The 26,086-nt window shown below is 38.5% G+C and overlaps 1 protein-coding gene across 4 annotated transcripts in view; it reads right to left on the bottom strand.

Annotated features, from left to right (window-relative positions):
- The window catches only part of cadm2a (cell adhesion molecule 2a), a 602,573-nt gene that overhangs the window by 91,309 nt on the left and 485,178 nt on the right, over positions 1-26,086 (bottom strand). For all 4 annotated transcript variants that reach the window (XM_061898582.1, XM_061898583.1, XM_061898585.1 and 1 more), the window contains 2 exons: positions 24,575-24,727; positions 13,431-13,568 (listed from right to left, as the gene is read on the bottom strand). In XM_061898582.1, the coding sequence (XP_061754566.1) occupies positions 13,431-13,568; positions 24,575-24,727 (291 nt within the window). The remainder of the gene's footprint in view (positions 1-13,430; positions 13,569-24,574; positions 24,728-26,086) is intronic.

Raw genomic sequence — 26,086 nt, 5'->3', positions numbered from 1 at the left:
ATCGATTGGTTTGTATTCGGACAAAACATACTTTATAGCCTCATTGTGTATTTTAGAGAAACTAGTTGAAATAAACCATTTTTATATTCCAGAAGGTGGATTTTTTTTGTGGTAAATGCACATCATCAACAGTAAAATTATACTTTTATAATGTGTGCATTAATTAAATAGTAGGGGTGTCCTGATACAACTTTGTCATCTCTGATACGATACCGATATCTGAGTACTGGCCAATATTGATCTGATAGACACTGACAGAATATCAGCACAAATCATAGTACATACTTCTATTATTGTGTAGTGTGGAGTTTTAGAAAAGGTGAATTTATTTAAAGAACAATGGAAGATAAAACAACAACACAAAGCTTTGACAGATTTATGCTTTGAAGTGGAGTGTAAATGTTTTTTTGGCGACACTTAGTGGTCACAATTAAATCAAGCTAATGACGCAGTAAATGAATATTGCTGACACGTTTGTTACCCAATACTTTCTAATACGCTTCCGCCTTGGAGACTTTGTATCTGTAAGTAATATGCAACTATAATTATTTGTTTGTATTGACAAATGTGTTTTAGACTGCAGTATTGTTAAATTAAGGACACTAGCTTGAGTACTATTGTGCGCTTAGCTGTTGTGTAGCTGCTATGTCCAAGTAGTCAATAGCCTACCGTGTTTACCTTTCGTAAATGACTTGAGTAAAATACTTGAAAAGACCAACCGTGTGTGCTTTTTGGAGGACATTTAGATGTTAGCTGGCTGTCCAGCTTTGCAAAAGTACATGTGCCAAAGGACTGTCTGTATCGGATCACTTATATCTGCTTATATCATCCAATTTTTCTGTTGATACTGACCCGATATGTGATATCGAGCGAATTGTGTACACCTCGAATAAAAAATAAAAACAATCTTAGTTCGCCGCTGCACAAATCACAGCTCTCATGTGTGTGCTCTATTGCAATGGCTGTGTGATAACTATGTCTGCATATTCAAAGGTCTGGAGACTCCATGCAGTCCGGGTATATTAGTTACACATATTAAACCATTAATCGAAGCAACATATATATATTTTTTCCAATCAATTACCGTATTTTCTGGACCATAGGGTGCACCGGATTATAAGGCTCACAGCCGATGAGAGAGTCTATTCAGGTCTATTTTCATACGTAAGGCGCATTAAAGGAGTCATATTAGGATTTTTTTCTAAACAAAAAACACTTCCTTGTGGTGTACATAACAAGTAATGGAGGTTGTTCGGTCAAAATGTTGCAAAGATTATGTTTTACAGATCATCTTCAAGCCGCTTTCTGACAGTCGCTTTAGGATGCGCCGGTTTGTAGGCGGTCTTATTTACGTGGTTCACCTTCGACAGAGTCTTCTCCCCGTCGTCTTTGTTGTAGCGGTGTAGCGTGCAAGGACGGTAGTGGAAGAAGTGTCAAAAGATGGAGCTAACTGTTTTAATGACATTCAGATTTAAATCAACAACGGAGCAGCATCTTCTCATCCATGGCTCGCTAGTACAACAACAATGCCAGAAACGTGTCCCGTGTCCGACCGGAACTTTAATAACTAAAGTTCCGTGGGTAATTTATGTAAACCCACTACACCAGTAGTTTTTAGTGCTTTTATAGCGAGATATAAGTTAGAACTTTAAGCTACTTTATTTTAGAAATGGCAACAGCAGAGGATTTATGCCCCATAACCAGAATATAGTGAAAAACAAGAAGCTTATTGATAACGGAATCGGCACAGACTACAATGGCGGATGTGCGCAAATTTTAAGGACTTATGTAGATCTCAATAATATGTCAGCATGTACCTTCTGGTACATGCTGACATGTACATGTGTTAAGGTTTTGCATAATATTGCAAAACAATACGCCAGATAATATGTCTGCTAATAGGTGCCATTTTGTGGTCCTTATACACACACCATAGTAATACTTGTGTCTCTGACTACGGTAGCCGTCATGGGCCGACAATCCATCGAGCGGTGCGGCTTCAAAGTCATACTAAAACATTAGGACAGATTTTCTAGTACCGTGTGTAATGTTCTTTATTTTCAATGGGACATTTAAAGTTTTGGTGTTGTTTACTAGCATATGATTGCAGTCTGCACGTATCTCTTATGTGTGACTACCATCTACTGGTCCCACTTATCATTACACTTCCTTAACGTAAATGACCGCCATAACCACAACACCAGTGGGAGCTCCACAAACAACGTTAAACCCAGATTCCGATCTAACAAAGGTCTTAACTCATTCTCTTTCTATGCCACATCAATGTGGAATGCACTCCCAACAGGTGTAAAAGTAAGTGCATCTCTACATTCCTTCAAAACCGCTATAAAACAACACCTCCAGGCAACTTCAACCCTTTACTAATACCCTCCTCCATTCACATCCCATCTCCCCGGATTATAAATAACCTAATGTAAATAATCAAATGTACTTCTAATGTATTTACTTGCTCTGATGCTATCTGAACTCACTATGTTCTCTGCTGGCTGTACATATCCTACTAAGTAAGACCTACACTGTTTCAATGTCCATTTCTCTGTTGATGCAATTGTTGATGACTGAAGTACTGATATCAACCAAAGCTCCTCATCCCACCCCACACATTGTAAATATTGTAAATAATTCAATGTATATACTATGATGATTAACTTGTGTGATGACTGTATTATGCTGATAGTATATATTTGTACCATGAATTGATTAACGTGGACCCTGTCTTAAACAAGTTGAAAAACTTATTCAGTGGTCAATTGTACGGAATATGTACTGAACTGTGCAATCTACTAATAAAAGTATCAATCAATCAAAACACCATGTACCAAATAAAAATGTATCGAGGTCGGTAAGCACAACAAGAATTATTCTGTACATTAAGCACACCAAGTTAAAAGTTGCACTGTCGATTTTAGACAAAATGAAATAATTTTAAGTGCACCATATTGTCCGAAAAATACGGTAATCGTTGCAGCCCCAATGTTAATACACAAAGTGGTTTGTTTGATTATGATGTATGCTGACATTTAATAATCTATTGCAGTGATTCTCTAACTGTAGTGTCCAGGACTCCATCTACTGGTATGCCAAATAATCATCTAATCCAATATCAAACACAGTGTTACTGTTCAAACTGTGTGAAATGTTACAGTGGCCATAAATATTAAATATACTTGTCAAATGAAATGATGATGATTTAGGCCTACTGTATTTTAATGTTGGTCATTACGGTGGTACTTGGAGAGTCAAGTTTGAGAACCAATGATTTAATGCATGGCAGCGTTCCATCATCTGTTGTAAGTATTGCCTGTTGGGGACTTTTGGGTGACTATTAAACAATAACGGTCTACTACCAAACTGTACGACCTTAGAGGTGTTCGGCTTTAGAGTTTCCACGGCAACGGGAGTCAATATCGTGTCCCTGGCACAAGTCATTAAATGGAAATTCGCAGTGACGTGGGCTTAAAACTGTGTGGAAAACAAGCATTGATTTGATCCTATCTGCCGTCTTATCGGGACCCCGGGAAGCCCCCGTGCCAGATAGCAGGCTGAGCTGGCGCACCAGCGTGATGGCCGACACCCCGAGAGCTTTTCAAACGGCGGATGAAACATCACCAGGATCGAAATTCTTGACGACTCCAATAGCGGGGCTGACAGCAATCTGCTCTAATCTGACATTTGTGTAAAGTCTCAAGGTGCTTTCTGCTGTCGGTGGGCGAGCATTTCTTTCACAAGCAGAAAGCGACATGTTATTGATGCTCTTGTTTAAAAATGCTTCCTGTTTTGAAAGCTGTGAAAAGTGTTTTGGGAAAAGGGGTGGCGGAGGAGTGCAAAACACATTTACACCAAGATAGGCTGTCACAAAGGAGAATATATTAATACACAGTAGATGCCGATTTAAAAAAAAAAAAAAAACGCTACAGGAACAGTTAATGGCATCTGACCTTTCTTAAGAAAAGTCTCTGAATTTGTTAACCTTCCGTGGTAATTTGAAAGAAAATGAGGTGCTGGCTGCGTTTCCCATATGGTTTATTAGAAACTCTTCTCCCTGCCGGGGAACATTGGGAAATGTAATAATCACCCATGGAGGTAAGTGTAATAAGTGTGAAAGCACTCTGGGAATTACGTAGTATGCTGATTTTTTTTTTTTTTTTAAAAAGAAAGGTAGAGTATTTGAGAAATATGGTCAATGTGTTCTCACAAGATATTAAATTTACGCACAAACTCCATAAAAGTCAAATAAAACTTAAAGTTCTTCATGTGTAAAATTTTGCAAGATTTCAGCTCATTAAACCTCCTTGTGGAGAAACCCAATTTGTGTTTTTTTTTTTGGTTTATTTTTAATTTTTTTGGTGCTGTCAAAAGACATCCATCCATCCATCCATTTCCTACCGCATATTCCCTTTTGGGGTCGCGGGGGGCGCTGGCGCCTATCTCAGCTACAATCGGGCGGAAGGCGGTGTACACCTTGGACAAGTCGCCACCTCATCGCAGGGCCAACACAGATAGACAGACAACATTCACACTCACATTCACACACTAGGGCCAATTTAGTGTTGCCAATCAACCTATCCCCAGGTGCATGTCTTTGGAGGTGGGAGGAAGCCGGAGTACCCGGAGGGAACCCACGCATTCACGGGGAGAACATGCAAACTCCACACAGAAAGATCCCGAGCCTGGGATTGAACCCAGGACTGCAGGACCTTCGTATTGTGAGGCAGACGCACTAACCCCTCTGCCACCCTGAAGCCCCTGTCAAATGACATTTGTTAAAAAAAGAATAAAAAAAATAAAAATACGATTAAGCACAGAGTTGCTGTGAATTATTTTGATTATTCCTGACCATATTTTAATGCTGTTGACAGTTTTACAATATCAATATCAACACACTATTTAAACTAGTTCCTAATCCCTTTTATTACATACAATATTTTCAGCATAATAAAGTCAACAGTATACAAAAATGAAACAAAAGCAAAAACTACTATCTGCTACTCATTTAAATCCTTTTTTTGGCCCTAGGAGTCCTCCTGTGGACAGGGAATTATTCCCCAAATTTGTAAATTTTAACCAACAAAAATAAATACATTAAAAATAAAATACAAATATTGACTTAATCATTCTGGTATCTACCCTATGCTGATACCATTACCCTTGGTATCGACGCCACCAATGTATGTATCGATCTGCCCTCCTACGTGTCATGTACTTCTGGCTTTGACAATGCTAATGCACCAACAGTCCTCTCTCTAGACCAGGGCTATTCAACTACATATTGAAGAGGGCCACAGTTTCAAAAGCCCCAGGGCTCAGGGGCCGGAAATGTGGATGTTCCATCAAACAGTGCGTCCGCAAGTTATATTATTTTAAGACCTTGTTTACTTAATTGCAAAGTAAAGTAATTGCAAAGGAGCTAGCACTGAGCGCTGGGACGGAGAGGCTTCGTGGTGTCTTGGCTGGGTGAGCAGGTGTCTGACACCTCAGTCTCCTTGGACGTATCCTCGCTCGTCCATGCGGACTGGACACTGGCCGAAAGTGGAGTCGGCTGTCTTGGTTGCTTTGTTGGGTCTGTTCCTGTCTCTGGCCATGCTCCCTCCACCCCAGCGGACGATGGCGTGGAACACCACAGAGGCCACCACAGTGGATATGTTTCTTTTACTTTTTATTCATAGCTGTATGTAGAAGTGTCTGGTTGTATCTGCTGCTTTAATGTCTTTAATGTCCTCTGTGTTCTTTGATGTTTGATGTTTCCCTCTTACACACATGGAAGAGGGATGTGTACCATGGCTATGAGTTTTTTTTTTTTTTTTTCCCTTGGCCTCAGTCTGCACCTCCTCTCCAGGGCCCAGGCTAAGACCGATTTTTTTATTTTATTTTAATCTTCTATCCCCCCCCCCTCACCCCCACGCCCCCTCTTTGTTTACCTTTATCTCATCTTTTTTGTAAGGGGCTCTGCAAGCCGGCAGACCCGTCAGCGATCCTGTTCTGTCTCCCTGTAATGTTTGTCTAAACTTGAATGGGATTGTGCTGAAAATTTTAATTTTCCTGAAGGAACTCTCCTGACGGAATAAATAAAGTACTATCTAATCTAATCTATCTAAACATATCGGCTTTGAATTGAATTGAAGTATTTATTTCAAACCTGCACAGTACAACACATTTTTTTTTTTTTTTTTACATTGTGGCAGAGACATTTATGCAAGGCTTGAAAAGGGGTAAGATGAAGCAGATGCTTTCACGCAGCACTGTCAATAATGTCATTATTCTGCCTTGCTCCACGTTTCCAGCTTGTGCAGCTAGACATGTAGTGTATATATACTGTAGTGTAGCATATACTGTATAAATTAAACAACATCCACAGCAATCATCGCACACTATGAATGTGACTCATCACAATTAAACCTAAGGTGTGCCATTATAGTCCTCGACAGGTCAAATTTAGCGCCACATGTTTTAAACAAGCTTTTATCGCCATGGAGTTATTCAGCCGAAAAAAACAACACTACCACAAATACATCACAAAGTCAGCAATTTCAATACAAAACTAGCTAAATATACACAATATACACAATAACTACTTACAAAGATCTGACCAAGTTTCGTAATGAAGCTTACACGTGTGGATTTCTACCGTTGTAGCTTCTTGTCTGGAACACTGTGTCCGTCGCTTAAAAGTTCCAACAGGAAACAATGACTCCAGCATTGGCTCAGGGCCGAACATTCATACTTTATTGTCTCGTCACTGTCAAAAGTCAGATTTTCGCAAATTCTTTTCATTTTATTTTAGGGTCCATGGTGCCACTTTGGTTTGAATGAGTAGTCTTCTTCTACACACCCTACTGTTGCTTCACTGTGAATTATATGCCTCACTACTGCCCCCTGTGGTATGGCGGGAGTGCTGCATACATGAGCAACCTCAGTTTAAATGGCTTCATCAGGGCTATTTGGGCAAAATATAAAGATTCGGCCCGCTTCCCACCGCTTTAATAGGTCTGTTCTAAACGTGTCAATTTCCTGTTATTATCTGCTTGCTTTATGCTGGAACGTGGTTCCATCTACACTTCTTAAAGTTTCCGAAGTACTTATTTCTTGTGTTCTTTTAAAAGATAGCTTAACGGTTAGCTTAGCTATTAACATGCATGCTCTTGGCTTGCTCTCGCTGTGTAACCTTAGCCTGATCCTCCAGTGATAACATTAAATGATAACGATACTTGAGATACTAAGAAATGCAGTTTATTTTCCGTAACGGGGGTGATTATTATGTCATTAGGGGAGTGGCTCCACACTGCGTATGGAGACACATCATTAGCGTCTAGCCACAAAAAAACTGATCAGCCACCACTAATTCTGGTAGCGCGATAGTTAGTAAGGCGCTGGTCTAATACGACGTCTTTTTTCATTGACGACAAATCGCGTTACTATTTCCAAACCAATAGTCAGATTAAAGTTTACTTAATCCAAGCCACTGTGCGTTACTATTTTTTTATTTTCCCTCGTAGAAAGAAATTGTATTTCTTCTTGCCGTCTTGGAAAGTGACGTCACATAAGCGACAATTCACGTTTTTAGCATGAGGATGACACACGTGTGCGACACCGAAGTAAACAACAATGGAGGGCAGAGAAAGAAGCGTGTTTTCAAATTGGAAATACAGTCATTATTTGGAGTTAAAGAAGTTGGTCGGGCAGTATGTTGTCGAGGAAATGCTGCCCTTAAGCACAGTTGACTTGCCATCGTTTGGTGTCATTATAATCAAGATCCTCGCTACGATCAAGACGGACTTGCCTCACAGAACATCCTTTTCGTCTTACCTGGAGATGGAGTATGCACAGATGGAGAGCAACCGGAAGGCCGCACTGAATGAGGAATAGACTTTCTGACAAGAGGTTTGAGAGGCTTTTGTTTACTCGCCCCACGCCACTGTTTGACTAATAACTTGATTATAACAATAGAATAATTAGAGCTAACAGGTTCAGTGTTCATAGGAAAAGTTAAACATAATTTAAGAGTTACATTTATATTTGTAGGTTTTGCCATTGCAGTATTAACAGTCAGGTAAAAATAAAATATTTTATATAAAACAAAGAATCGATGTCAACTGCCGTAAAGAACATGTTTTTTTTTTTAAAATAAATACCGTATTTTTGGGATTATAAATCGCAGTTTTTTTCATAGTTTGGCCAGGGGTGCAACATATACTCCAGAGTGACTTATGTGTGAAATTATTAACACATTACCGTAAAATATTAAATGATATTATTTAGCTTATTCGCGGAAGAGACGAAGAAAATGTCAGCAATCGTCACACACACGTCAAGCAATAAGAATTCGGCGGGGGAGGGTCATGGCAGAAGTGCATTGTGGGTCATGGGATGCTAACTGCTATATGCTATATGCTACTGCCGTAGCTATTAAAATTGATCATTTCAACGTTGCCGGTAACTTATAAAAACTGAGAAGGGCTGAACAAAAATGGCACCGGAAAGAAAATCATGTACTGCAGATTACAAACTGGACGTAGTGAAATATGCAGCAGAAAACAACAAGAGGAAGCGGCGCATACCTTTGGAGTTCGGCAGAGATGTTTAAAAGCGACATCGAGGAAGAAGATTTCATCGGATTTATCGATGAGTAGTGACAGATTGTTTGGTAAACGTATAGCATGTTCTATATGTTATAGTTATTTGAATGACTCTTACCATAATATGTTACGTTAACATACCAGGCACCTTCTCAGTTGGTTATTTATGCGTCATATAACGTACACTTATTCAGCCTGTTGTTCACTATTCTTTATTTATTTTAAATTGCCTTTCAAAAGTCTATTCATGGTGTTGGATTTTATCAAATAAATTTCCCCTCAAAATGCGACTTATACTCCAGTGTGACATATGTATGTTTTTTTCCTTCTTTACTATGCATTTTCGGACATCTCGAACAATACGATAGATAAAACAAGTATTTATGTCCATTAAAGAAAGACTGTCATTATTATTGTTTTTTGTGTGTAAAACAAGTATTTATATTAAGTGCAGCTGTTGATGTTAATCCATCCATCCATCCATCCATCCATCTTCTTCCACTTATCTGAGGTCGGGTCGCGGGGGCAACAGCCTAAGCAGGGAAACCCAGACTTCCCTCTCCCCAGCCACTTCGTCTAGCTCTTCCCGGGGGATCCCAAGGCGTTCCCAGGCCAGCCGGGAGACATAGTCTTCCCAACGTGTCCTGGGTCTTCCCCGTGGCCTCGTACCGGTTGGACGTGCCCTAAACACCTCCCTAGGGAGGCGTTCGATGTTAAATAAAGTGATTATTGGCAAAAACCGCTTGTCATTTTTATGTTGAGGCGGTGGGGGTAATGTCGGAAGCTGCATTGCTGAATGTTACTAATAAAGTAACTCGTAATCTAACTTACCGTATTTTTCGGACTATAAGTCGCGTTTTTTTTTCGTAGTTTGGCCGGGGGTGAGACTTGCCCAAACTATTAAAAATAAATGAATAAATAAATTAAAAAAAAAAAAAAAAAAAAAAAAATTAAATTAAAAAAAAAATATATGTATATATATATATATATATATATATATTTTTTTGGGCTTGGCCGGGTCTCACCCCCCGCTGGACTGTGGAGAAGACTGCGACTTAAAGTCCGAAAAATATGGTAGTTACTTTTAAAATACACTAATCAGTAAAGTAACTACGTTACTTTCTAAAGGAGAAATCAGTAGTCATTAATTTAAGTTTTTCAAGGTAACTGTGGCAACACTGTCACCCAAAGGGAATCTGCCTCTGTGATCGGCATTGATAGGCAATTGAGCGGCAATGGCAATCATACTTTTTCACGAAAATCAGCAGACGTATTAAAATTTTACTTTAATGAGAATGTTTAAAGTGTTAATGTGCTAATCATTATATTTTGCCACACAAAATGCCAAAGGGGTATATTTTAAAACCACTTATAAATTAAACATGAATCATTTTTAAAATTGCATGCACACAACATTTAAGAGGGTTTTAATCTTACTTTTCATACTAAGCATAATTCAAATCTGGAGAGCAAGCCCTTACAACGTTGCCAAATTGCAACTTATGAGCTATAGAAAGCATAAAATGCACAAAATGCAACAGGCTAAACGCCTACAAACGGGTTGATTCAGTGGAAATGTGTAATGATGTTTGCTTGAAGCCAACATATTGATTAGATCCTATCTCCATGCTCATCTGAACCCTGCGACGCCCTCGGTCGGGATGGCAGGCTAAACTTAATCTCCGGGGACGCAGGGGAGAGACCGTGTGTAGTGGCAGACACTGACAGAGAGACAAAGATCTCCCATGGCAACAGACTAGAAAACGCCTTTATAATCTACAAGGCGCAGTCGTATTGTTTTGACACGGTGGGAAAAACGGAGCAAGCCCTCCAGAGGGTCTCTGTGATGAACATCTATGCTTGACTCTGATAGGAAGTGACAGCCGCTGGAGCAGAGACGGAATAATGCAAAGCGGTTTTACCGGAGATGATAGTTAGTTTTTTAAATGCATCACCATGAAGTTTTATGCAGTACAATCGCCTACGGATGGCGACCCGAGGGTCCCTGGTTCAATCCCCACCTAGTACCAACCTCGTCACGTCCGTTGTGTCCTTAAGCAAGACACTTCACCCTTGCTCCTGATGGGTGCTGGTTAGCGCCTTGCATGGCAGCTCCCTCCATCAGTGTGTGAATGTGTGTGTGAATGGGTAAATGTGGAAGTAGTGTCAAAGCGCTTTGAGTACCTTGAAGGTAGAAAAGCGCTATACAAGTACAACCCATTTATCATTTATTTATCTAAATGTAACACTTCTCACACTAAATTTCCACACTTAAAAAATACTTTTTTTTTTTTTTACATACCGTAGCATTAAAGAATGTCCTTATTGTGACGTCTGAGTGGCATCGTGGCGTGTGTTTGCGTTCTCGTGGTGCAGCAGAGATAATAACAGACTATTAACAGAAATACTGGCAAATAGGTACTACAGACAAAACAAACAGAACTAGTGTGGAAGTTAGAATGAACAGAAAGCGCTAGTATGTAAACTAGGGACAAGTAAACAAACAAAATAGCATGGAAGCTAATGGGTGAAAACAAGATAGTTACCACAATGCGGGAAGAGCGATGTCACTTGTTGCGTGTAGCAAACTATAGTCCGAAACGGAATGTAAAACAAGGGCGGTCTTAAATAAGGAGATAACTAATCAAGTCAGGTGCGTGACGACAAACAGGAAGTGACACTGAATGAGTTACCCTGACAACAGAAAACCAAACAGGAAGTGCCACCAGGATCCAAAGACGTTGAATGCAACACAGGATGATAATAAAACAGAAACAAAACTAGAATATGACATGGTCCAAGATGTGGACTTATATAAGACTTTTAATTTTTTGCGGCTCCATACAGAACATTTTTTGTATTTTTGGCCCAATACGGCTCTTTCAACATTATAGTTTGGCTATCCCTGCCCTATACCTTATATTTTTGAGCCTGAATATAAAGAGGATGAGCTACAAGCTTTAGAAGCATAGCGCTAAACAGATCCAGCTTTAGTGAAAACCTATGCATCATGTAGCAGTATTGCGAAGTTCTTAACAAGAAACACAAACTATGAAAATTAAACAATCCGTTTGGATCAGAGGTGTCAAACTCAAATACAGAGTGGGCCAAAATTTAAAACTAAACAAAGCCGCGGGCCGAGGTTGAACAAATTAATCTTTCAATAGGGACCCAAACAAGTTTTTCATTGAATATTGAACAAGCAAGGCTTATATAACTTTATAGTGACATGCAAAATTGAGTTTAAAATAATAATAATAATAATTAAAAATTATCAATGGCATATCAAATCAAATTTAAATAAAAATTGAATGCCTCTTTTGTATTTTCAGCCTTCTGAGGTAAATATTAACAATAACTTTTTCCAGAGGCTAATACATTTGAAAATAAAATAATGAATAAATCAACCATTCACGCCTTTTTACTGCCCAGTTAATGTCGGGGCTCAGGTGGGTGGGGTTAGGGGTGCGGGGTTTGTTGGTAGCGGGGAGGGGGTGTATATTGTAGAGGTCCGGAAGGGTTAGTGCTGCAAGAGGTTCTGGATATTTGTTCTGTTGTGTTTATGTTGTGTTACGGTGCGGATGTTCTCCCGAAATGTGTTGGTCATCCTTGTTTGGTGTGGGTTCACAGTGTGGCGCATATTTGTAACAGTGTTAAAGTTGTTTATATGGCCACCCTCAGTGTGACCTGTATGCTGTTGATCAAGTATGCCTTGCATTTACTTACATGTGTGTAGAAGCCACATATATTACGTGACCGGGACGGCACGCTGTTTGTGAGGAGGAAAAACAGAGTTGACAACAGTTTGTAGGGGACGCTAAAGGCAGTGCCTTTAAGGCACACCCCCAATATTGTTGTCCGGGTGTAATTCGGGAGAATGGTTGCACCGGGAGATTTTTGGGAGGGGCACTGAAATTCGAGAATCTCCCAGGAAATCGGTGAATGCGGTGTTACAGCGGCACCGCTGTATAACACCGGCGGGCCAGCTCTAGTGTTAATTTGATATTGCCTCAAGGGCCAAATGAACGCGGGCCAGAGTTTGACACCTATGGTTTAGATGAAGAATTAATCATAATCCATCCGGAGATAAAAAAATATATGTATTTATACATATTTACGTGGCTCCAATTTGAGAGTATCTTCCCCCATCATCCATGTTGTAGTTTTTAGCACTTCCATATTGAGTCTACTGACAATTATAAGTCCCAACTATATGCCACTTTGTATTAGAAATTTCAACAGTGGAAGATAACACGTCTTCCCCACAACAAGAGGCTAGAAGGAAAAAAAGGAGATCATTGACTATGGCGCATACTACGATGGTAGCATCCGGCAAAGCACTTCGGATACATTTCTACCATATATGGAGATATCTGCTCATGTCACAATTGGGAAAAGGGGTATAGTTGGGGCGAATTCCAAATGGCTCGTTTCTTGGAAGGAGGGCAAGATCATTTCTAAATATCTCCACCATGCCTCCATGGTTTGATTTCAAATTTCCAAGACTTATGCAGAGCCCAAATACACGAAAACAGGTACCAAAAGGTAAGAAACTTTAATTTTTCATAACAGGTCCCCTGTGAGATGACGTCAGTACACGTGCAAGGCAAGATTTGACCTGGAATGGAACGCTTCCATTTCAGGGTTGCTTGGATGAAGGCGAGCTGTGACAGACTTAAGTGGAGCGGGAGAATGCTGATGCTTTCCGCACGACTGAGTAACAATCTCCTGCACATGCTAAAGAATCCTTCACTCATCGGAGCTAAGCCCTTCTTCAACGCTAAAACCCGCACCTGTATTCCAGCATGATTTAAAACGTGGCGTCCCGTTACGCACCTTTGACCTCCTTTTCATTCCTGAACCAGCGCAGGTTGGCGGCAGGCTTGCTGCCATGAGTCATGCAGGTCAGAGTGATGTCGTCCCCCTCCATGGCGGGCTTAGTAAGGCCGTCGATTTCAGGCTTCTCCGGGACACCTAGAGGATGGACAGAATACATTAACACCAGACTGACATTTACATTCAACGTTTCGATTTTTTTTTTTTCCCACTGTGGGCCCTCATCTTCTTTCATCAGGTTCTGATCCTGGGGCCAGACTTTGAACACTTCTCCGTCAAAGCGACACATTGTATAGATGCATTTCTTAAGTCTTAGCTGGAGAAGTTTCACTTGACTTGAGGGTTGGAAATGCGTCAGCGATGCGTGACAGAGTAGACAGTGTGCTTGTGGAGAAGATGTTGATTACGAGACCTTCCTGTAATGACTGCTTTGAGTGCGTCTGCCCTTGTCACCCAGCAATAAGTCAGCCCGCGAGCTGAGCGACTGAAAGCTCCGTCAGTCAGTGACATGGACTCCGGTCTGGCCTTGTCTGTCTCATCCGCCCACGTCTTTCAGCTCCTCGCTCTTCAGTTGGGGCTTCAGTCTTTTCTTCTGTTATATGTCAAAGTCACATATCTTAGTCCCAGGTCCTACTGGTCCCAATTTGAGCAGAATGTTTGGTAAAAATATGTTGCACAAAAGTAAATTGTGTGTTTAGTTTTTCTTTGGCTTTTTTTTAAAAACTATTTCTGGAAGATAAGAATGGTAAAAAGAAGAATGTGTTACCGTCAGAGGGTTAAAAAAACAAATTAACAAATTAACTTTTTGGTAACACTTTAGTATGGGTAACATATTCACCATTAATTGGTTCCTTATTAACATGCAAATTAGTAACATACTGGCTCTTAATGAGTCATTATTAAGTACTTATTAATGCCTCATTCTGCAAGTGCTTATTATAACGGTTCCATATGAGTTGGGAAATTGTGTTAGATGTCAATATAAACGGAGTACAATGATTTGCAAATCCTTTTCAACCCATATTCAATTGAATGCACTACAAAGACAAAAAATTTAATGTTCAAACTCAAACTTTTTTTTTTTGCAAATAATAATTAACTTAGAATTTCATGGCTGCAACACATGCCAAAGTAGTTGGGAAAGGACATGTTCACCACTGTGTTACATCACCTTTTCTTTTGACAACGCTCAATAAACGTTTGGGAACTGAGGAAACTAATTGTTGAAGCTTTGAAAGTGGAATTCTTTCCCATTCTGGTTTGATGTAGAGTTTCAGTCGTTCAACAGTCCGGGGAATTTTATTCTTCATAATGTGCCACTTATTTTCAATGGGAGACAGGTCTGGACTGCAGGCGGGCCAGGAAAGTACCCACACTCTTTTTTTACAAAGCCACGCTGTTGTAACACTTGTCTTGCTGAAATAAGCAGGGGCTTGATTGGCCATGATTAATGTTGCTTGGATGACAACATATGTTAATCCAAAACCTGTATGGACCTTTCAGCATTAATGGTGCCTTCACAGATGTGTAAGTTACCCATGCCTTGGGCACTAATACACTCCCATACCGTCACAGATGCTAGCTTTTGAACTTTGCGCCTATAACGATCCGAATGGTTATTTTCCTCCTTGTTCTGGAGGACACCACGTCCTCCGTTTCCAAATATAATTTGAAATGTGGACTCGTCAGACCACAAAACACCTTTCCACTTTGCCCAGCCAAGCCGCGGTGTTTTAGGATATTGTTGATAAATGGGTTTGACTTTGCATAGTAGAGTTTTAACTTGCACTTAAAGATGAAACGACCAACTGTAGTTACTGACATTGGTTTTATGAAGTGTTCCTGAGCCTATGTGGTGATATCCTTTACACACTGATGTCGGTTTTTGATGCTATACCGCCTGAGGGATCAAAAGTCCGTAATGTCATCGCTTACGTGCAGTGATTTCTCCAGATTCTCTGAACTTTTTGATGATCTTCCGGACCGTAGATGGTAAAATCCCTAAATTCCTTGCAATAGCTTGTCGAGAAATGTTGTTCTAAAACTGTTCGACAATTTACTTACAAAGTGGTGACCCTCACCCCATCCTTGTTTGTGAATGACTTAGCATTTCATGGAAGCTGCTTTTATACCCAATCATGGCACCCACCTGTTCCCAATTAGCCTGCACACCTGTGGGATGTTCCATATAAGTGTATGATGAGCATTCCTCAACTTAATCAGTATTCATTGCCACCTTTCCCAACTTCTTTGTCACGTATTGCTGTCATTAAATTCCAAAGTTAATGATTATTTGCATAAAAAACAATGTTTATCAGTTTGAACATCAAATATGTTTTCTTTGTAGCATATTCAACTGAATATGGGTTGAAAATGATTTGCAAATTATTGTATTCCGTTTATATTTACATCTAATTCAATTTCCCAACTCATATAGAAACGGGGTTTGTACAACCTCAATAATCTCAAAATTATCGTTTATTAGTAACCCTAAACCAAACCCTTATATGTTCCCCTAATGACCAAATAACTCTAAAATAAGTCTTTGTTACTTAAGAATATGTTCCCCATACTTAGACTAAGACAAACTTCAATGATCCACAAGGAAAACACAGTGGCTCAGTTACAATGAGGAAAAGGACAATACAGGTATAAATAGACTACATATAGCGATATAAAATATAACATATATACTTAATGTTTACATAATATATGTACAGTATACTACATATACTGATATATTGTATTATATAATGTGTATATCATATATACAATATACTGTATAACAATTACCATGTACAATATTACAGTAAATGTGACAGCTGCAGCACAAAATAGAGAGTAAATACATCAGAAAATAAACTTTAAAAACAAAGAGAAGTAGCTAACATAGAAGGTGTCAGGTAATAGACAGAAATCATCTATTGCTGTATGGCCAGTGATTAAACAGCTGGATGGAGTGCGGAATGAAGGAGTTCTTGAATCGAACACTGTGAACAAAGCAGAAGGAGCCTGTTGTAAGAGCTCCACTGTCCCTCAATTGTCTTGTAGAATGGGTGGGCAGGATTGTCCATGATGGCCAACAGTTTGTCCAGTGTCCTCCTGTCCCTCACTGATACTAATGCCTCCAACTGCTTGCCAATAATTTGGCCAGATTTCCGGATCAGTTTGTGAATCCGGTTTGAGTCCCTTTTGCTGGTGCTACTGAAAGAACAAACCACAGCAAAGTACAGGGCACTGGCCACAACTAACTGATAAAAGATCTCCAACAGCTTGCTGCACACATTAAAGGACCTAAACTTCCTCAGGAAAAAGTGTCTGCTGATGCCCTTCTTGTAAACAGCTTTGCAGTTGTCCTTCCGGTCCAGTCTGCTGTTCAAGTGGACTCCCAGGTACTTGTACTGCCCCACTACTGCCGCCTCCCGGCCCTGGATCTCGATGGGCTCCACCGGGGTCATTCTCTTCTTGAAGTCAATGGCCAGCTCCTTGGTCTTGTCCATATTAAGGACCAGATGGTTCGCCTGAGACCACTCCCCAAAGTCAGCGATCAGTGTCCTGTCCGACCACAGCAGAGTTGTGGGCATACTAAAGAGGGCATACTAAAGTGTTACCAAACCTTTAAACTAAATTGAATAGAAATAGTCCCTCTACCCAAATAAATAATTGCAAAAAAAACATTAAAAGTGAAAAAGTGTAATATTTGTACTCACAATTAGTAGGACCTGTTTGACGCCGTATAAGCAAGTGGTACCCCTTCTCATCTGTTTATTCCAGTGGAAATGGCGAGAATTTCATCGCCAGAACAGCTGAGCTAGCGTCCGGGGTTGGCCGACATTGTCTCACAAGATGTTTACCATGAGTTGATTAACGTGGACCCCGACTTAAACAAGTTGAAGAACTTATTCGGGTGTTACCCTTTAGTGGTCAATTTTACAGAATATGTACTGAACTGTGCAATATACTAATAAAAGTTTCAATCAATCAATCAATCAATCAATCAATCAATCAATGTACAGTGGGGCAAAAAAGTATTTAGTCAGCCACCGATTGTGCAAGTTCTCCCACTTAAAATGATGACAGAGGTCTGTAATTTTCATCATGGGTACACTTCAACTGTGAGAGACAGAATGTGAAAAAAAATCCAGGAATTCACATTGTAGGAATTTTAAAGAATTTATTTGTAAATTATGGTGAAAAATAAGTATTTGGTCAACCATTCAAAGCTCTCACTGATGGAAGGAGGTTTTGGCTCAAAATCTCACGATACATGGCCCCATTCATTCTTTCCTTAACACGGATCAATCGTCCTGTCCCCTTAGCAGAAAAACAGCCCCAAAGCATGATGTTTCCACCCCCATGCTTCACAGTAGGTATGGTGTTCTTGAGATGCAACTCAGTATTCTTCTTCCTCCAAACATGACGGGTTGAGTTTATCTTCAATTTCAACTCTTTAAAATTCAAAATTCAACAGAAAAAAATGAATACAAAAACTAGCTAATTCGAATCTTTTTGAAAAAAATTAAAAAATAATTTATCGAACATCATTAGTAATTTTTCCAGTTTAAGATTAACTTTAGAATTTTGATGACATGTTTTAAATAGGTTAAAATCCAATCTGCACTTTGTTAGAATATATAACAAATTGGACCAAGCTATATTTCTAACAAAGACAAATCATTTTTTCTTCTAAATTTTCCAGAACAAAAGTTTTAAAAGCAATTCAAAAGACTTTGAAACAAGATTTCAATTTGATTCTACAGATTTTCTAGCTTTGCCAGAATAATTTTTTTCGAATTTTAATCATAATAGGTTTGAAGAAATATTTCACAAATATTCTTTGTCAAAAAAACAGAAGCTAAAATAAAGAATTAAATTAAAATGTATTTATTATTCTTTACAATAATAAAAAACAACAACACTTGAACGTTGATTTAAATTAACAGGAAAGAAGATGAAGGAATTTAAAAGGTAAAAAGGCATATGTGTTTAAAAATCCTAAAATAATTTTTAAGGTTGTATTTTTTCTCTAAAATTGTCTTTTTGAAAGTTATAAGAAGCAAAGTAAAAAATAAATGAATTTATTTAAACAAGTGAAGACCAAGTCTTTAAAATATTTTCTTAGATTTTCGAATTCTATTTGAGTTTTGTCTCTCTTAGAATTAAAAATGTCGAGCAAAGCGAGACCAGCTTGCTAGTAAATAAATAAAATGTAAAAAAAATAGAGGCAGCTCACTGGTAAGTGCTGCTATTTGAGCTATTTTTAGAACAGGCCAGCGGGCGACTCATCTGGTCCTTATGGGCTACCTGGTGCCTGCGGGCACCGCGTTGGTGACCCCTGTTCTAAAGCATGTATGATGAGAAGAAAGCCATTTTAATTTCGTCATGTTAAAAAATATTTCTAGAGACCCATAATCAAGGTTAGATTGTGTGTTGGAGTCTAAATTACAAGACCTCTTTAGTCTTAAAACATTTGTGTGCACCATTAAGTGATGCTCAGTGTTGCAAAAATATTTTTCTCGCTATTCCCGCGGAGCAATCGTATTTAATTTCGGTAATTCTAGGAGTGCTTGTTAACAGAGAGAGAAAGAGTCAGCTAATGGGCCTGGAGTGCACAGGCACATCTATTAACATTAGCAGAAACTAATTGGCGAGATAATAAGGCGAGTGGCGAGAAATGAGACAATGTTTGTGCAGGATGATGATCACAAACATTAGTAAAATGGCTGAGCGTGGGGAGGGGGCGCAGCATCGCAGTTTGACAGAGAAAGCGTGTTTGTCATCACTACAAACAAACACGAAGAGAAAGTGTCGATGCCATGCAAACATATTTGAAAACCATTTACCTTTGCTCCTTTGCATAAACACTATCAGCATTTTGCTGCGTCGGACATTTGCTTCAACCGTCAATCAAAGACCACACGAGTGTCTTCCCTGGGCCCTGACAATCACAGTGAATATCCGTCACTTCTTTTCCACTTCATTTAAGTGACTGACTCCACACATTAGCACGCTCTGTAGCTCCGACGAGCGTTGTCTTGTCTCCATCCAGCGGTAAATTAACTTGATCTGCTTGTTCTCATATGATTTATGCAAAAAGATCATGTTGATTTGGCTGGAACGCGTATATAATAAGTATATAATGATGCACAGCAACCTGACTACAGGCGATTATTATATCAATCAACACATGTAATGAAGTGTCCATCCATCTCTCCTTTCTAATACAGCGTATCCTAAATCAGGGCTGATAGAAAGCTGGAGCCAATCACAACTGTTCAAAATGTTATTCAGTCCTTAAGAGGGAGATTTGAGTTCATCACTACACTATCAGTAACATAATGAAGTATATATTTTACAGCCGACCATTTTTGAATGCCTTTTCCAAATATTGAATCCATTTTACTTGTAAATAAAAATGTCCTAACTCAGGGGTGTCAGACTGGTCTTCATTGAGGGCCACTTTGCTTGTAACAGAGAATAATGTATTAATTTGCCAAAGCATTTGATTATTATATATATATTTTAATTACGCTGTAAAAAAAAAGTCACCAGAATTTTATAATCTTAGTTTTTTATTTTTTTCCCCCTGATAATATATTACGGTAAATGGAAAAACAGTTGCGCTTAGCCGCCAGAATTTTACTGTAAAATCTATGTGGATTTTTACAACATAATACCGTAAATGGAAAAACAGTACCACGGTTTCACTTAATTTTGGCAACAGAGCTAATAATAATAATAATGGATTAGATTTATATAGCGCTTTTCTATTGTTGGATACTCAAAGCGCCCACAGACAAGTTGGAACCCATCATTCATTCACACCTAGTGGTGGTAAGCTACATCTGTAGCCACAGCTGCCCTGGGGTAGACTGACGGAAGCGTGGCGGCCAGTTTGCGCCTACGGCCCCTCCAACCACCACCAATCATTCATTCATCATTCATTCACCAGTGTGAGCGGCACCGGGGACAAGGGTGAAGTGTCCTGCCCAAGGACACAACGACTTCCAGTTGTTTTACCGAGAAAAAAAAAAATAAAAAAAAATTAGGTACTGTTTTTCCATTTGCATGAATGCATGGTAAAAACACCAACCATAGTGTTGATGGTAAATTCAGCTCAGTTGACTGAATTGTATTAAAACATTTTATTTACAGTAATATGCTGTAAAACACACAGTCAATCTTACCATTAAATCTAATGTGATTTTTTTAAGTATACCAATTGATGGATAACTTGCTTAGAATTAATAAATCAAGCATATGAATTTTGGTATTTATTTTTATTCTAACAAACAAATTGTTTGGAAAGTATAATATTTTTTGTTGCAAAATTGGATAATGTTGAAGTTGAAAATATATGTAATTTAATGCAGTACATACATTTTGGTGTCATAATGCAGTGGTTCTCAAATGGGGGTACGCGTACCCCTGGGGGTACTTGAAGGTATGCCAAGGGGTATGTGAGATTTTTCAAAAATATTCTAAAAATAGCAACAATTCCAAAATCCTTTATAAATATATTTATTGAATAATAATTCAACAAAATATGAATGTAAGTTCATAAACTGTGAAAAGAAATGCAACAATGCAATATTCAGTGTTGACAGCTAGATTTTTTTGTGGACATGTTCCATAAATATTGATGTTAAATGATGTATTTTTTTGTGAAGAAATGTTTACAATTAAGTTCATGAATCCTGATGGATCTCTATTACAATCCCCAAAGATTAAGTTGACGATTACTTCTATGTGTAGGAATCTTAATTTATAATTGAATAACATGTTATTTTTTTAACAAGTTTTTAGTATTTTTTATATATTTTTTTCCAAATTTTTCAAGAAAGACCACTACAAATGAGCAATATTTTGCACTGTTATACAATTTAATACATCAGAAACTGATGACATAGTGCTGTATTTTACTTCTTTATCTCTTTTTTTCAACCAAAAACGCTTTGCTCTGATTACGGGGTACTTGAATTAAAAAAAAATTTCACAGTGGGTACATCACTGAAAAAAGGTTGAGAACCACCGTCATAATGGAAAGAATGAATACAATTAGTAAAAAAATAGATAAAGCACTGATACATAGACTTAGACTTCCTTTATTTTCATTCAAATTTGAACTTTACAGTACATGTAAGAACAAAATATTGTTACATTAGCTCGTTGTAGTGCAGGATAAAAGAGCAACAAGGTGAAAATATAAATAAATACATTACTGTACAAATAAATATATTGCACTTTTGCATATGCATCCATGTTTATGGATGTATGTTATGTTGTCTTTATATTTCAGTGAGTTAATCCATTGTATGTATAATATGTTTAATATATATTATATCCAAGCGTTTGCAGGCCATATAAAATGACGTGGTGAGCCAGATCTGGTCCCCGGGCCTTGAGGTTGACACCTGTGCCCAACCCTTCAGCGTTCTACAGGCCAAAGGCCCCCAAATTGACAGCGAGACGAAGCAGGGACCCTTACATTTATATCTTATATAAAAGTGTGCTTTAAATGAAACTGGTCCTAAAGACAAGTTGTTACTCTGCAATACTTAGATATTCAAATATTATGGTTTAGTGCAGCAAATCGCGAGGTAGCAACGAGAGTGCTAATCGCTAGCTATCTTAAATGCTTACATAAATATATTAATATACCATATTTTCCGGATTAGATGTCGCTCCGGAGTATACGTCGCACCGGCCGAAAATGAATAATAAAGAAGAAAAAAAACATATATACGTCGCACTGGAGTAGAAGTCGCATTTTTTGGGGAAATTTATTTGATAAAATCTAACACCAAGAATAGACATTTGAAAGGCAATTCAAAATAAATAAAGAATAGTGAACAACAGGCTGAATAAGTGTACGTTATATGACGCATAAATAACCAACTGAGAAGGTGCCTGGTATGTTAACGTAACATATTATGGTAAGAGTCATTCAAATAACTATAGCATATAGAACATGCTATACGTTTACCAAACAATCTGTCACTCCTAATCGATAAATCCGATGAAATCTTCTTCCACGATGTCGCTTCCAAACATCTCTGCCAACTCCAAAGGTATGCGCTGCTTCCCCTTTTCATTTTATGCCTCATATTACACTACGTCCAGCTTGTAATCTGCAGTACATGTTTTCCTTTTCGGTGCCATTTTTGTTCAGCCCTTCTCAGTTTTTATAAGTTACCGCCAACGTTGAAATGATCCATTTTAATAGCTACGGCAGTAGCATATAGCAGTTAGCATCCCATGACCCACAATGCACTTCTGCCTTGACCCGCCCTCGCCAAATTCTTATTGGTTGACGTGTGTGTGACGATTGATGATGTGTGTGTGACAATTGCTGACATTTTCTTCATCTCTTCCGCGAATTAGATAAATAATATTATGTAATATTTTACGAAAATGTGTTAATAATTTCACACATAAGTCGCCCCGGAGTATATGTCGCACCCCCGGCCAAACTATGAAAAAAACTGCAATTTACAAACCGAAAAATACGGTAACTGTGAGATAGCATTTTAACTTTTTTAGCTAATTTTGCAGGCGTACACCTCAGAGTCATACAATTTGGTACTTGACACTGTTCGTATGCTAACCTTCTTAGCTAATTTTACAGCCTTCTTCAGTAAATTTCTGCTGATACGCGCCTATGAGTCTAATATTTTGTTCATCAACGCTATCTGGCCGGCGCGCTACTTGTTAGCATTTCTATTCAGCTTCAGTTTTTTAGTATTTTTCCCAAAAACACATATTCTTCTTATTCATTTAAGGTTTGTTTATTTTTTTTTAAACCTACAAGGTAGAGTAAGTAATGTGGTGTGGCGATGCCACTGCCATTCGGAAACTACACTACACTGTGTTGTGTCAAAGTTTATGCATATTTTAAATGTTTCTAAAAATTGTGAGGGAACATAAAAAATATATAAATAAATACACGTTGGGTCAGGAAAAAACAGATGTTATTTCATCCCTGCAAGCCTGTTTCACAGAGAAACCTGCAAAACAGGCTTGTAGGGATAAAAATAGCCTCTGTGTTTTTTCGTGACCTAACGTATATTCCGCTCTACCCCGGTATTGAGCACTGCATAACGGATAAACTACCTATAAACTAGGGGTGTGGGGAAAAAATCGATTCAAATATGAATCGAATCGTTTATGTTGTGCGATTCAGAACCGATTCTAATTTTTAAAAAATTGTTGTTTTTTTTATATTTATTTATTTTTATTTTTTTTATTTTTTAGTCAATCCAACAAACCACTACACAGCAATACCATAACAATGCAATCCAATTCCAAAACCAAACCTTACCCAGCAACACTCAGAACTGCAATAAACAGAGCAATTGAGAGGAGACACAAACATGACACAGAACAAACCAAAAGTATTGAAACAAAAATTAATATCATCAACAACAGTATCAATATTAGTTATAATTTCAGCATAGCAGTGATTAAAAATCCCTCATTGACATTATCATTAGACATTTATAAAAATTAAAAAAAAGAACAATAGTGTCACAGTGGCTTACACTTGCATCGCATCTCATAAGCTTGACAACACACTGTGTCCAATATTTTCACAAAGATAAAATAAGTCATATTCTTGGTTCGTTTAATAGTTGAAACAAATTTACATTATTGCAATCAGTTGATAAAACATTGTCATTTACAATTATAAAACCTTTTTACAAAAATCTACTACTCTGCTTGCATGTCAGCAGACTGGGGTAGATCCTGCTGAAATCCTATGTATTGAATGAATACAGAATCCTTTTAAATAGGGAAAAAAAATTAGTTTTTGAATCGAGAATCGAATCGATTCGAAAAAAATCGATATATTATCGAATCGTGATCCCAAGAATCGATATTGAATCGAATCGTGGGACACCCAAAGATTCACAGCCCTACTATAAACCATATATAAAGTCTTATCAACCATTCCCCGTCACGTCTTTCCATTCTATGTGTGTTCTAAATGGTCAAAAACTACTAGTACGAGGCGGTTAACAATGCAGGTAATTGGGATCCAAACTTTTTCGATTAATAAGCTCAAAAAACATTCAAAAAATCAACACTGTTTTATATACAAGCTGTATGCAATGTAGTAACAAGCACTCATTGATGATACTTACCGAGAACTGTCAGGTAAGCTTTGGCAATTCTGACGGGCATGGTGAAAAGGGAACAGGTGTACATGCCCTCGTCAGACAGCGTGACGTTGTTGATGCTGATGGTCAACTCCGAGAACGACGCGCGGACCAGCTCGATCCTGTTGTCCCTCAGAGCTGGACGGAAACACAAACGAGAGAGAAAAGTTAGACAAAGGCATGCAGGGGTATTGCTTTGGCACATAGTTTTACTTCTATGAAGATGTCATCACCAGGGTAGTGGAAATCAATGCAGCATTAAGAGGCCGAGAAAAAGGTCTAATGAGACTTTGGCAAGACGAGGGAAGTGAAATGGATTGGCTGAGATTAGATGGTTTGCTGAAAGATGTTTGATTGTCCTCAAACTACATGATGTGCATGACTTCCAAACCACTCACTGAGTTCTCATTAAAGTCATATATGCAACATAGCGTAATTAATTTCACATACACAACAATAGTGCATCTGTGCTACCGTATAGTGGGGCTGATTGTCATACAGTGACTCCGGAAAGTATTTACAGCGCTTCACTTTTTCCACATTTTGTTATGTTACAGCCTCATTCCAAAATGGAATAAATTCATATTTTGTACTCAAAATAGTTTTTTTTTATTTTTGCAAACGTATTAAAACTCAAAAACTAAACAAATCACATGTACATAAAATTACTTACAGTCTTTGCTCAATACTTGGTTGAGCAATTACAGCCTCAAGTCTTTTTGAATACTATGCCACAAGCTTGGCACACCAATCTTTTTGCAGTTTCGCCCATTCTTCTCTGCAGAACCTCTCAAGCTCCATCAGGTTGGATGGGACGCGTTGGTTTTCATCCAGGATGTCTCTGTATATTGCTGCATTCATCTTTCCCTCTATCCTTACTAGTCTATCAGTTCCTGCCACTGAAAAAAGCATCCCCACATCATGATGCTGCCACCACCATTCTTCACTTTGTTAGAATAATTCTGTATATATTATCACACAACTTTTATGATTAAGGGCCATTGCTATAATTATCGTCAATTGTGCTGAAGTGGTATTTTTCTTTGTCTTTGCAAAGCTGTCAATCCAAAAGATTGCAAGCCAGTCTGGTATCAGTGTTTGTGTACAGGGAACGGCCTGCTGACTGCCAAGGCCGAACACCGCCGTGACGTAGACAGAGCAGAGACAGGGCGATATCACTAGCGTCAACACATTTGCATTTTTGTATAATCATATATTTTGTCTAACTGGAGTTGTCGAGATTACCCCCTTCCCTCAGTGACAGCTTCAGTGATGTAAACAGGGACCTCCCAAATAAATAGAGGAAGCACTCGGGCTGGACTTTTTGAACGTAATTTGGATCTGAAACTAGAATACAGTCCAAAACACGTGCCTCCTCATTGAGCCAAGTTGAACTCTGTCTCTGCATGATTCCTTGCTTCTCATCTGTTTAATAGATGTCATCAGTGTTTGAACCTGACAACCGGGCCTGGTGATGAGCGGTGCCTGGTTTCTTCA

Source organism: Nerophis ophidion, linkage group LG04 (assembly GCF_033978795.1).
Source record: "Nerophis ophidion isolate RoL-2023_Sa linkage group LG04, RoL_Noph_v1.0, whole genome shotgun sequence".
NCBI lineage: Eukaryota > Metazoa > Chordata > Actinopteri > Syngnathiformes > Syngnathidae > Nerophis > Nerophis ophidion.
The sequence above is the reverse complement of the archived record's forward strand: the minus strand, read 5'-3'. Positions and strand labels throughout refer to the sequence as shown.